Genomic DNA, 13,975 nt, shown 5'->3' with positions numbered 1-13,975 from the left:
CACAGAGAATGGGCCTTCGTTGATTATTCATTTCACTTTCTTCACAAATTGGGGAGTGCCACAAACGTGGGTGCGTCACATGATAAAGATAGCGAGATAATCACACGTAAAAACGGAGCAAAAGTGCAAACTGTACACCTAACACCTTTGTTGTTTTTGTCGTCTACCCCATTAATTACTTTTATCAAGGGACAGTTTTAAACCATAAAGGCAAAGCCCAACCCTTCCCATTTCCTTGAGAAGATTCGAACAATTTAATTTACAAAAACAGAAGAAACGAGAAAATAAAAAGATAAAAAAGAAGGGGAGATTTTCTCCGCAACCAAACAGATCTGTTTCACCTTCATTTCATTTCATTAACTAATCAATCTTCTGACAACGAGACCACCAGGGATAACGATCCGAATGGCTCCGATTCCGTCTGAGAACGGCGTCGAAGGAGACGATGAGAGAGAAGAGGAGGATGAGGAGGAGGAGGAGGAAGAAGATGACGAAGTAGAAGATGGGGAAGATGAAGAAGAACCAAGGCTCAAGTACCAGAGAATGGGAGGTAGCATACCTTCGTTGCTAGGCAGTGATGCAGCGTCGTGTATCGCGGTTGCGGAGCGCATGATCGCCCTCGGCACCCACGGCGGCACCGTTCATATCCTCGATTTTCTCGGGAATCAGGTTAGTTAATGTTACCTCGATTCGTTGCTTAATTCATGGATGAAAATTCATCAGTTTCTGTGAATTTTAACTGTTATTGCTCAAATTGGAGCTGGCTAGATCAAATTTGAGGAAGGAAACAATTCGTGTGAGTGAGCACTTGTGTAGTGTATGTCAGGAATTATATGGATATAGTTTTGTTTATGTTGACACTGTAAGCTTTGAGATGTCGTGTGCAGTGTTATGGATAGTAGTTGTTGTCATGTGATAGAGAATTACTTGTGTGCTTGTGTTGTTTTCAGAAATCTGTTTTTAATTGAGTCACCTTGTCACAGGTGAAAGAATTCTCCGCCCATGGTTCTGTTGTCAACGACCTTAGCTTTGACGTAGAAGGTGAATATGTTGGAAGCTGTTCTGATGACGGATCAGTAGTTATAAACAGCCTTTTTTCTGATGAGAATATGAAATTTGAGTACCATCGCCCGATGAAGGCGATTGCTTTGGACCCTGATTATGCAAGGAAAATGTCTAGGAGATTTGTTGCTGGTGGTTTAGCAGGTCATTTATATTTAAATTCGAAAAAATGGTTGGGCTATCGTGACCAGGTTTGTAAGATTGTTGTAACTCTTAGTACATATATTCTCAATGGTACTTTTTGTTTGTTAACTGTAAAAACACCCTTTCCTCCACCCCAAAAAGGTTTTGCACTCTGGCGAAGGTTCAATACATGCTGTGAAATGGAGAGCAAGTCTTGTTGCTTGGGCTAATGATGCAGGAGTGAAGGTTTATGATACCGCAAATGACCAGCGTATAACATTTATAGAAAGACCACGAGGGAGTCCACGCCCTGAGCTTTTGCTTCCTCATCTGGTTTGGCAGGTTAGTCAAATATCTACAAAGGCAAGGCATGCTGTTGGGTTATGCCATTCTGATAAGGCATGTTCTCCTGCTCCAAAGTCTGAACGGCAGCAATGACATTATTTCATTTGTTGTTGTGTCATCTCTTGATAAAACTGCTGAACTTAATCTCCTTCCATCACTTATAGGGTGACACCCTCTTGGTTATTGGCTGGGGAACATCGGTCAAAATTGCTTCAATAAGGACAAATCATCAAAATGCAGCCAATGGGACATACAGGCAAGTTCCTTTGTCTGGTATGACCCAGGTGGATATTGTGGCATCTTTTCAAACCAGCTATTTCATCTCAGGAATTGCTCCCTTTGGTGATTCTTTGGTTGTTCTAGCTTATATTCCTGGAGAAGAAGATGGGGATAAGGATTTTAGTAGCACTGCTCCTTCACGGCAGGTATTTATATTTCTTGCTAATGATGAAATGAAATTCTTTTAACTTCTCATGCTGACCTTGCACTTATTATGCTGAAAATTCCTCTCTCTCTCTCTCCCCTCCTATTTTTTAAGCTACAAGGCTACAACTTGTTTTCTTGGTTCATTCTTCTGTGTTTACTTAAATAAAGGGATCGGCCTAGGAGAATTTTAATTTAAAGTGGCCATTTCCTGGTCCATAATACTTGGACATTTTGGAAATTTGATTTTTATTTTTTGTGTTTGTGTGTGAAGGATCAAATAATGAACTGGTCTCAATTGGAATTTATAGATTGCTTCATGATGTTAGATAAGCAACAGTACCAAAGCCACATAATACCGCTTCCCACTAATTAGTCAGTTTCACTGACACACACACATTATTTAATGTGTTATGTCTGATTGAGGTTATATATCACTTTAATTTTTTTTAATACTATTCCTAACTAGCATTGGTTGTGTGGAATTTAGAGAATATTTAACTCTAACTGCATAACATTAATTGCATTTTGATATGGCTGCAAAAAATAAATAAATTATGGAATCAACGAACTTCTTATTGTATTTGCCAAAAACAAAATGTATATTGTCTATCATAAAAGGGAAGAGAAGCGAAGTAGTACCATAGAGTCCCCTTCGTTAAATTTGAACTCTGTTCTTAAAGTGAGTAAATATAATGTTGAACAGGGCAATGCACAAAGACCAGAAGTAAGAATAGTAACATGGAATAATGATGAACTTTCGACAGATGCTCTACCAGTACATGGATTTGAACATTACAAGGCAAAGGACTATTCTCTTGCTCATGCTCCCTTCTCAGGTTAAGATTTGGTTAGTGTTGTTTATGATGTATTCATAGAAACTGGATCAAAACACACTCTGCTATGGTGAATCTACTGTATTATTCTTCTCTGGATACTGGTATCCATGTGATATTATTAACTGAGTGGTGGATTTACAATGGAAGACAAAGAACTGAAACAGAAAATAGGTAACACGGTATTTGAGAGACCTTGCACTCTCCCTTACTCTTCTCCACTTTTTTCCTTACCCTGCTGTCTTCTCCACTCTTATTTTTATATCCATACAGGTCAAACTTTCCCTCCCAATTCCCATTGATTGTCTCACTGCAATCTGTTACATTAACCATTCCCTTACCGGGATCTTAATTTCCCTGATGGCTTCTCTTGCAATCTGTTCCATTAACCAGTCCCTCCCTGAGAAACCAGGATCCTATGAGCTCCTTCCTAATATACACTTTAATAATAGGTGGTTTCCCAACATGTATATTTTGTGCATGAAATGGCCCTGCATAATAATAGTTACTTTTCATTCAAATGTAGGTAGCAGTTATGCTGGTGGTCAGTGGGCTGCAGGTGATGAACCACTTTACTATATTGTATCCCCAAAGGATGTAGTTATTGCAAAGCCAAGGTTAATTTCATTTCTTTATTCTATTGTATTGCTCTAAATTCTTAAAGTGTTTATGTATGAATTATCACTGCAAAAAAATAGGGGGGAGGGGAAGAAGGATGCTGAACATAATCAATGTGTGTCAATGTGTGACATTCCCTTTTCTTTACTTTGTATTAGAAGATGGTATATGTACTTCAAAAGAAAAAGAAATGATCTTTCTTATGCAAAAATTGTCTTAAATCTCGTTATATCTACCTAATGTGATGGATATTTTATTTTATGTTTGCTTGTATATGCTGATGTGCCCTTGACTTGCCAGCTGACTGCTAGGCGTGGAAGAATGTCATAATGCAGTTGTTTGATTTGGGTGATCATTGTTGTCCAGTTCATCATTTTCACATATCATAGAATGATTATACGAGCAACATACTTTTTTAGTCAATTTAGTCAAGAAAATTTTGATGCCTCGTAGTGCCTACAAAAAATGCACCATGCTCTTGTCTGTGGGTTAGATCCTTCAACATTTGTTATAGGAAATCAAACCTTTTTTTTCCAATAATTTGCCCCCTTCAACATATGCTGTTGTGCCACAGCTTAGTTGTTTATGAGCAAATTACTCCATCCATCACTGGCCTCAAGGGATTTGGAACAGTCAAATCAAAATGAATGAAGTCTGTTCTTCAGCTTAGATTTGTTGCTAAAAAAATTTGCTGATTTTTTTTTAATATTTCTGAAATGCCATGTTTATGCTATTAGTTTTTCTACAGATTTGAAAAAAATTAAATTAAAGGAGGATGCATTTTAATAACCAGGGATACTGAAGATCATATTGCTTGGCTTCTTCAACATGGATGGCATGAAAAAGCTTTGGCTGTGGTTGAATCTGGTCAGGGACGGAGTGAACTGCTTGATGAGGTATTTAAGTTTTTCTTAATTCAATCTATTTTCAAAATTTCTTATGATTGTTAGTGTTAAATGTGTAAAAATACAGATAAAGAGGGAAATTGTGTAGCACATAATTGGAATAAGGGTATGCATACAGAGGCACTTGTAAATGCTGATTGCATGTTTGTGAAGGCACCTTAACTATTTTGTTTCTTAAGAATTTTTTTAATTTGTCATCACTAATCATTTATTTTGCTATCAATAACACTGTATGTGGACATTCAAGATGCAAGCTTAAAGGAAAGTGAAATGAGATCTATGGTATTTTCCTATTTAGTGAATTGTGATTGCGTTGTATAAAAACTTTTTAATTCTTTTGCCTACATGTATAGAGAAATGAGAAATTGATTTGATCAGTATTGAAACATGATTGACTGTTCTCTTTCCTCTCTAGTTTGCTGAAGATTCTATTTTGATGCTATTGGTAATTATTATTGTTGAAATTATAGGGATTTAAGCATATGTGGAGAAAAGAGGAGAAATTGAATAATATTGTATATTGATGTTTTATGAAGTGATTGATACAAAAGACAAAGCACTAATACCTATTTATACTCAATAGGGAATTCCTAAAATAAGGAAACCAAAAAAATCACTCCTCATTAAATCCTGACTAGCGTGGGTAGGGTGAGGGCAATCCTTGCACGCAGCCTTACCCTTGCATAATTACAAAGAGACTGTTTCCCAGATTCAAACCCGTGACCTTTCAGTCACTAAAGAACAATTTTACCATTGCTCCAGGCTCACCCTTTTTCCTAAAATAAGGAAACGAACCATGTAAGTGCAAAAGACCCATAAACCTATAGCCTTAAGGTTTTGGGTTGAGATGTGCTGTCGGCCCACTTATTATGGTTTGTCATTTGGCCCATTGGTGAAAGAATCTTTGCAAAGGGTTTTGGGCTCCCTCGTACCATTCTCAACAGTGGTATCAGAGCCAAAGGTTTGGTTGGGGCCGGGTATATAGAGATGGTGATGCACTTGAAGAGGCCTCCACAGAAGGCTAGTTTGACCCTAATATTTTAAGAAAAAAGACTTCCACAGAAGTTGCCCTCAGGGGGGATCATGATGTTAGGCCTCACACTCAAGGGGAGGATGTTGGAAATATTCAAGTGTGAGTATTAGTGAAGCCCCACAGGGGTTAAACTTGAACTAAGTGAGGACCATATAAGTGTGAAAGACCCATAAACCTATAGCCTTAAGGTTTTGGGTTGAGATGTGGTATCAGCCCACTTATTGTGGTTTTCCATTTGGCCCATTGGTGAAAGAATCTTTGCAAAGGGTTGGGTTCCCCCATACCATTCTCAACAGCGAATCATGAAATATAAGGAAAGCGAAACTATTCTTAAGAAATCCTCTAGGATACTCTAAACTATATTCAGATATAATCTTAATATTGTACTATACCATCTATATATTATGTTTATTTATTTTTTTATTTTTATTTTTCAAATTCTTGAGGATAACTTATCCTTTCCCTTATTATACTTTCTTCTCTCCTCTTTAATGTTACTTCTTATATAAAAAATACACTGTATATGTAAAGAACCTTGGGATACACCACCCCAAAAGCTAGCTCAAAGGGTGGGAGTGCCCAAGGCCTTATAAAGGCCACATTAGTTGCACATACAACCAATGTGGGACTATATATCTCAACACGTCCCCTCACACGAGAGCCCATTGGGCTTGAAGAGTGGACAATGCAACAGGCCCAGCCTACTTGTGCTAAGAAACGCCACGAGAGAAAGTGGGGGGCGGCGAGGCTTTGATACCATGTAAAGAACCTTGAGATACACCACCCCAAAAGCTAGCTCAAAGGGTGGGAGTGCTCAAGGCCTTATAAACTTCACATTAGTTGCACATACAACCAATGTGGGACTATATATCTCAACAGTATATCATGTACTGCGTCTGTATCTATATATTGTTACCTTATAGGTGAATTTGTCCATTTTGCGTAAGGAGGTTTAAGTTTTTCATTTTTCGCACTATCTTTGCAGGTGGGATCTAGGTACCTTGATCATCTGATTGTGGAAAGAAAATATGGTGAAGCAGCTTCTTTATGTCCCAAGTTGCTTCGAGGGTCAGCTTCAGCATGGGAGAGGTGACACATGCCATTTTTTATTACTCTGTCATAGAGTTCTTGTTTTGCTATTGAGTGTTAAATGAACTGCTTTCAACAGATGGGTTTTCCACTTTGCACACCTTCGTCAACTACCTGTTTTGGTTCCTTACATGCCTACAGAAAACCCCAGACTACGTGATACTGCTTATGAGGTTAGCTAAAATAAAGTGGTGTCTGTCACAACTCACAATTATGTGTTTTCACTTTTCATGGTGTCTATAATGACTGACTTGGGATAAAATCTATTTTATTCTGCCTTTGGTTCTACAGGTTGCTCTTGTTGCATTGGCTACGAATCCATCTTTTCATAAGGATCTCTTGTTCACTGTAAAGGCCTGGCCACCAGTAATTTATTCTGCATTACCTGTTATCTCAGCCATTGAACCTCAGCTTAATACTTCGTCCATGACCGATTCGCTCAAGGAGGTTAGTATGATTAATTATATTTGCATTTTGAATCTGTTAACCATCTGTTTACATTAACATGTTCTTATTGTGTCAGGCATTAGCGGAGTTGTATGTAATCGACGGGCAATATGAGAAATCCTTCTCATTGTATGCTGATGTAGGTGGTCTAGTTAATTTTTCTTGCGTTCAGGCAGCAATTACGTTAAATGAATGTCATACATATGCTTTATATCTAGAGTCTATTGTCTATTTTGTTTTGACTGTTAATTCACTTCCTTTTTCTTTCCCTTTTTGTTGAAAATTTCAGCTTATGAAGCCCGAAGTATTTGATTTCATTGATAAACATAACCTACATGATGCAATTCGTGAAAAGGTATAATTTGTAGAAGTTCAATTAATCTTGAAATTCCATGTTTTCTGTATAGCTTTGCGGTTTTACCTGATGTGTAAATTTGTAGTTAATATTTTTGTTGGGATTCAATTTAAAGCACCTGAAGAGGTTTCTTTACAAGCTTCAGTGTAGTATATTGGGATCTGGTTGTCAATGTTTGCCATATCTCTTATATATTGAATGCATATTGCAAAGTGGATGAACCAACAAAGTCCCATACCAGATTTGCAGAATTGGTTGAATAATATTTGAACATTCTTAGACTTGTTTATAGAGGAGAAACTTGTTTTCATTTTTATTTTTATTTTTATTTTTTTTTGTATTTTGTTTTCATTTCTTTATATGATCACTGGACTCTTATTTGAATAATCAATGCCTGTTAGGTTGTCCAACTGATGATGCTAGATTGCAAGCGTGCGGTTCCTCTGCTAATCCAGAATAGGGACTTAATAACTCCACCTGAAGTTGTGAAGCAATTTCTAAATGCTGATGAAAAGTGTGACCACAGATATTTTTTACATCTATATCTCCATTCATTATTTGAAGTAAATCCACATGCTGGGAAAGACTTTCATGATATGCAGGTCGGTTTTGTTTCTTTCATTTAAACTTTGCAAGCTTCCTCTATTTTGGAATCTAATATGATGAAAGCTATGTGTGTGTCATTTTTTAGTTGCACTCAAAAGACATTACTGCATTGTTTTTCTTATACAAAATAAAGTAACAATCTTCGGTAAGTGACAACTCTGGTTTGATTATGGTCCAAGACAAAACTACATGAAATGCTTGAAATATTTTGAATAAAAGCCTTTACTTTGCATCCTTCTTGAGAGTTTCAACTTTCATCTATTTTATTAATAGCCTCATCCCTTGTAGAAATTTAGAATTTTTACAGGCTTCATTTGGCACTCCAGATTTCGGTTGGATAAGACAAACGATATCCTGTCCTAAATTTGAAATGTGTGTGTGTGTTTGTGCTGAAATTTATCAAATGTCTTGTCAAGAACCAACTCTATCAGAAGCTTAAACTACTAGGTGAAAGTATTAGAATAGCATTATATCTCTACAGTCTACACATCCCCTCATATAAAAGCCCTTCGGGCTTAAAGCATACATAATACATAGGAACACTTGTACCATGTGTTGAAATTTAACATTTTATTAAATTATTTGGAGAATCTTTATACCGTCCCTGTTGAAATTTAACATTTTATTATATTATTCGGAAAATTTCAACATTTTATTGGGAGAACTTTGCCTATGTCGTGCCTGTTGAAAATCATTACATAGCCAGCCCCAAGTTTGAATAAAAGAGGAGGGTTGTGTTAGGCGTAAAATTTTGTCGAATCTTTATAACATGAATAGACAATGTGATTGTGTTAATGCTAGGTTTTTAACAGAACACAATGTTGACAATTGATCCATGTAAATGATCCCACCTAGTGGAAAAAAGGCTTTGTTGTCGTATTAGATTATTTGGGGAATGGGGGTAGCAAGGATCAAATTCATGATCACTTGGTTTGATATCATTTTAAGAACCAAGTCTCCTAAAAACTTAAGCTATTAGGGGGAAGAACATGCATGATTTTATATCTTTAACATGTCTCAAGTGTTAAAACAAGATAAAAAAAACATACGGATTTTTATCCTCAAACAGTTCAAGAAATAATCTCATTCGAAAGGGGGAAGACAACCTGATGATCAAGACAAATTGAAGTTCAACAAACATTGAAAAAACCTAGCTGAGATGTCATAGCTAAAAGACTCTACCTTTCGTATACCAAACTTGAATTGATAACTTCTAGTCACCTTATCCTATCCTGTGCTACCAGAAATCCAGTACATATACATTTATTCACATGCAACCATGGATGTAGGAAATTTTCTGACGGCTTGATTTTGGTCCTATGTGGTTGAGTATTTAACCACAGGTTTTTGGCTTTTTAGGACACATTGTTTTGCTGCTCTAAGTGAACATGGGTTATGCTACTGTCTTATCTCTTCCACATTGAAAATCATACGTGTGACTGAATCAGCATATGCATCTCTAATTTTTTTGGCTCTAGAATCTTTGGGCAATTCTGGTCTATTCTGATTCAGTCTGGTTTTTCTAATTTGAAATTGTTAGCAATTGCTGCAGATTTGTGTTTTCAATCTTTAGATAGTCTCTGCCATGGCTCAACTTTTGTGATGCATTTCTTTGTAGTGGTCCAGCTGCATCATTGCAGACTTAATTTTAATACCATATAAATTCTCAGTCTCTTGACTTCTCCCATTTGCTTAAATTTGTACCAGATTGTTACAGTATCTGTCTTCTGCAGCTAAACAGGAATAATGATGATTTGTATATGCTGCATGTGATTAAATGTTTCTTTTCTGGCATTTCATATAATGTTTTTTTGTCTCATGTGCATAGGTAGAACTCTATGCGGACTATGATCCAAAGATGCTGCTACCTTTTCTTCGTAGCAGTCAGCATTATACCCTTGAGAAGGTGATGAACTAATGACTAACTTTGACATTATACGTATGCATGCTTGTGAATCAAATTCTCAAAGTTGTTTTTCAGGCTTATGAAATTTGCATTAAAAGAGACCTAATGAGGGAGCAAGTCTTCATCTTAGGAAGGATGGGAAACGCGAAACAAGCCCTAGCCGTTATAATAAATAAATTAGGGGACATAGAGGAGGTATTTTGTCGTTTTCAATTGAAGTGATTTTTGGTTTCAACCAATATTAATCTTGAATCAGAACTTCGGAGATTTTATGAAGTTTGAAGCGGTCATAATTTTGCACAGGCTGTAGAGTTTGTTACCATGCAGCATGATGATGAACTTTGGGAAGAACTAATCAAGCAATGCCTTCACAAACCGGAAATGGTATATCATGATAACTATTTTTGTATATTTTAGGATACGGGCCTGTTTAATTACCTGCTTTAGAAAAAACATTTTGTTTTTCTTAAAAAATACCTGTTTGGGAGTTCGTATTTAACATTTTATTCCATTTTTTATACTAGAAACAGCTGTTTAATAACTAAAAACTAGCACATAATTTATATGTTTTCTGACTTGTCTGTTTTCTAAAGATGTTGAATATTTTGTCAAAATCTCAGTCTTTTTGAACAGTCTCATCTCTTTCCTTTGTTTCTCCCTGTTTCCAGTGTTTCTTTCCAACTTTCATCACTGGGCCACATATTCAAATTTTCATCACCAGGCCACTCATCTTTCCAATTTCCGTCGCCTCTGCCATCTTTGTCATCTCAAGGGTTGCTTGCTGTTGCAGCACCACTGACAACACATGAAAGCCATACTGCTCTCTTTCCTCATTATTTCTCCCTTCTCTATTTTCTGTGTTTCATGGATCTAGTGTACGTCATTGTCAATGACATGGCAGTGAAACAAAACACCGTATCATCTCTTGCCTTCCCCCTCATCTTTTCACCATACTGCTTTTTCTGCAGTCCAATGAAATGAGCTAGATTGTTATAGATCTCTTAAGTGGGATAGCCTGGTTTTTTTTTAAGAAACTCCTCTCCTTTCATTTTGAAGGTGCTGCCAGATGAAGTGTGCCCATGCTTAGATATGATCCCATTCTGCATGTACAGCGAAAGATTTTTGGGTGCTCTATGTTTTTTTGACAGGATGGATGGATGGATGTGAAATCATTATACGTGTTAGACATAAATGTTTTGCAGCACATGTATAATAAGTGGTATTAGTTATTACTCATTATACATGTGTTAATTAGCTCCTCTTGTTCTTAATGCTCTATATAGTATGAATACCTACCTGAGTGGGCTGATTACACAGTATTACCTCAAATCCTCTCCTAAGTCACCACTATGAGTAAAAAAAATTTAAAAAAAGATAAATGAGAGAGAAAAAAATTCTATACATATTTATTTTTATTGTTTTTATTCGAAAGTTGTTACCAAATGCGCTATTCAAAAGTTTGTTTTTAATGATAGAAATTTTACAACTCTGTTTTAGAAACTGGCAAATATAAAAAAAAATAAAAGTCCCCGTATTTGCTTATTTTGTGTACCTGTTCTTAGCTTTATTCTTGTAATTAACAGGTGGGCATTCTATTGGAGCACACAGTTGGAAATCTTGATCCCCTCTACATTGTAAATAAGGTTCCTAACGGGCTGGAAATACCTCGGTAAGTGATAAATGTGATCTAACAGAACTTACATTATACTGAGTCATAGATTTAATGCACAAAAAGTACTAGTATTTGGGTAGTCAATCCCATTACGTGGGAAATGCCTTTCTCACTATTTCTGGTTATATCTCTGCTTGTTGTTCACATGCTTTGTATTTTAGCTGATTGCTTAGATCATTCTGGCTTCCAGTTCCAAATATATTGAGTAGCATTTTGCTCTTCACTAACTCTAATTTCTCTAACGGGTTTTCTATAGGCTAAGGGATCGGCTGGTTAAAATTATCACTGATTACAGGACTGAAACATCACTCAGACATGGGTGCAATGATATCCTTAAGGTGCTTTTATCTTCCTCCCTCCCTCTCACTCTTCCTTAATAGAAGGAAAAAATCTTGAATCTTTTTAATTTGATAAATAAAACATCTCACTGATTTGCTGTCATTGAAATAGGCGGACTGTGTCAATCTTTTAATTAAGTATTACAAAGAGGCAAGACATGGAATTTGTTTAGGTAATGAAGAAGATGAACCACGAGCTAAAAGGAGTGATACTCGTGCTTCTCAGGTGTTTGAGAAATCGCTAAGTCTGAGAACCATGGAGGTGAAGTCAAAGACCTGGGGAGGTGGAAGATGTTGTATATGTTTTGACCCATTTTCTATACTGGACGTATCAGTCGTTGTTTTCTTTTGCTGTCATGGTTATCACTCAACTTGTCTCATGGATTCGTCCTACACTAGTAGTAACAAGAAAGAGACTGAAGCTACTTCCCAAGAGGCAGAAACTTATGATGAGTACAATGGTTACGAGGATAATGATAGCAATGATGAGGAAGAAACCAACTTGGATGGTCCTCGGATGCGTTGTATATTGTGTACTACTGCTGCTAGTTGAGCGTGTTTATGAGTGTTCACAGTTTGTGTTTGCATGGTTAACGTTTTAGTTCATAGTTCCATGCATATGGGGTATGTGGTTTCATTTGTTGTCAATTTTTTTATCAATATAATCATAGTTTGATCAGCGAGTGTAACTTTTTAAGTCCATCGGCGAGTGTTATGGTTTGATTAAGTTTGATCCTATTAGGATCTTAGTCATAGAGGAAGTTGGCAGGCAATCAAAGTATAAGTTAAGTTGCCATCACAATTCCTCGAGTCCATTAATATTATTAAATTGCCACACAATTTTTCTGGAGGAAACAACATAACGTCTATGGCTATATGTAACTTTTGGCTTACTTTAGTCGCCTTTTTCTAACATATTATAGAGACATTGTGGTTTCTATTACAATTTTTTTAAACGCCTATTCAGGTTTAGCACACATAAAATATTCTTTTTGCAATATTTTTTTTTTCAAAATATCATCCAAATACTTAATAAATAAAGTATTAAATAAAAAGTACGCATCCTTTCCCCTCATTCAAGTTTATTTCTTTCTCCACGCAGTGCAAGAACTCTTCGTTTGATTTTTTTTTTTTTTTTTTTTTTTTTGGTATTCTCCCCTCCATTCATTATCACTTTCGTTCTTTGATTTTAAGAGAGGGAGAGACAGAGATCAAGCTCTCTGTTTTTGCAGAGGACTGCCACTCCACAGTCTCTGCCTTAAACATGAAATCTTGGTATCAGTTTATTATATATGCTCACAGAACCGTGCAACAGTCAACATTAAGTTTACAGTCAGACAGACCCGTGATTCTTGAAATGAATTAAGCTTTAGGAACATTTATCGGGCCTAGGACATGACTAGGTACCAACATCGAGTTCAATCAATTCACTTTTTTTTTTGTGTTTTTACTTATTCAGGTTTTCGTGCTTATGCATTTTAGTGGGATTTTATTTTACAGTTTTTCCTTCTGTTACAATCCCTAATAATAAAATGTGATGAGTCAGCATTGGAAGGATAAATTGGTTAGAGTGGTCACGTGGATAACAACGACAGCAACAGGGTGGTCACGTAGATAGCAAGGGGTTGTTACAAGTCTGTTACAAATAGGTGGAGAAGGAAGGGAGAGGATCATCTTTGGACTTGGGACTTTTGGGCACTTTTTATGTGATTTGGGAGAGACTGGAGTCTCTCGAATTGCTCTAGAACTATCACTGTTATTTTTTCTTCTCTCATTACTGTTAATTGTCTATGCCATCTGTTCTGACCCAAGTGGGTGAGCCCAATCAAGGCAAGCCCAATCGCAATAGAAGAAAGCCTGCGTACCTAAAGGACTATTGTCTTTAAATACTTGTAAGGATACTTGTAAGGCCCATAGTGTTTAAATACTTGTAAGGCCCATTGTCTAGAAATAGATATGAGTTGAGTAGTTAAACAGTGTAATAGAAAAGCATTGTAAGAAAAACTATATTAAATAGCCTTGGGGGCATAACAGAATAGAGAGAAAAGATTGGACAATTCTCTCTCTTCCTCCTTACTTCTCTCTAAACGATTATTCACCTTTGAATCTCTCCTTCTCTATCTTCCAGATCTGAACTAAACCCCTTCACCATCACTGTTATAGTACTGTAGTCTGTATCAGAACTAGTGTATTGTTGAAGTTTCTATTAATACAAGT

The 13,975-nt window shown here is 36.5% G+C and overlaps 1 protein-coding gene across 2 annotated transcripts; it reads left to right on the top strand.

Moving 5' to 3' along the window:
- Positions 1-243: 243 nt before the first annotated feature.
- Positions 244-12,604, top strand: LOC133313892 (vacuolar protein sorting-associated protein 41 homolog). 2 transcript variants are annotated; one of them, XM_061515306.1, is made up of 19 exons: positions 244-669; positions 984-1,253; positions 1,348-1,527; positions 1,695-1,955; positions 2,660-2,792; positions 3,316-3,406; positions 4,201-4,303; positions 6,331-6,434; positions 6,514-6,607; positions 6,726-6,881; positions 6,958-7,020; positions 7,171-7,236; positions 7,638-7,838; positions 9,671-9,748; positions 9,824-9,943; positions 10,052-10,132; positions 11,332-11,417; positions 11,677-11,758; positions 11,985-12,604. In XM_061515306.1, the coding sequence occupies exons 1-19, from the start codon at positions 406-408 to the stop codon at positions 12,309-12,311; spliced, it is 2,760 nt and encodes a 919-aa protein (XP_061371290.1). In that variant the 5' UTR covers positions 244-405; the 3' UTR covers positions 12,312-12,604. The 2 variants fall into 2 exon arrangements, with proteins under 2 accessions (XP_061371290.1, XP_061371289.1); XM_061515305.1 differs by having other exon boundaries at positions 11,871-12,604.
- Positions 12,605-13,975: the final 1,371 nt, after the last annotated feature.

The sequence above is a fragment of the Gastrolobium bilobum genome, unplaced genomic scaffold (genome assembly GCF_033153095.1).
Source record: "Gastrolobium bilobum isolate Gb01-03AN ecotype WA unplaced genomic scaffold, APGP_CSIRO_Gbil_v1 utg104485, whole genome shotgun sequence".
Taxonomy (NCBI): domain Eukaryota; kingdom Viridiplantae; phylum Streptophyta; class Magnoliopsida; order Fabales; family Fabaceae; genus Gastrolobium; species Gastrolobium bilobum.
This window is presented reverse-complemented; position numbering and strand designations above follow the sequence as displayed.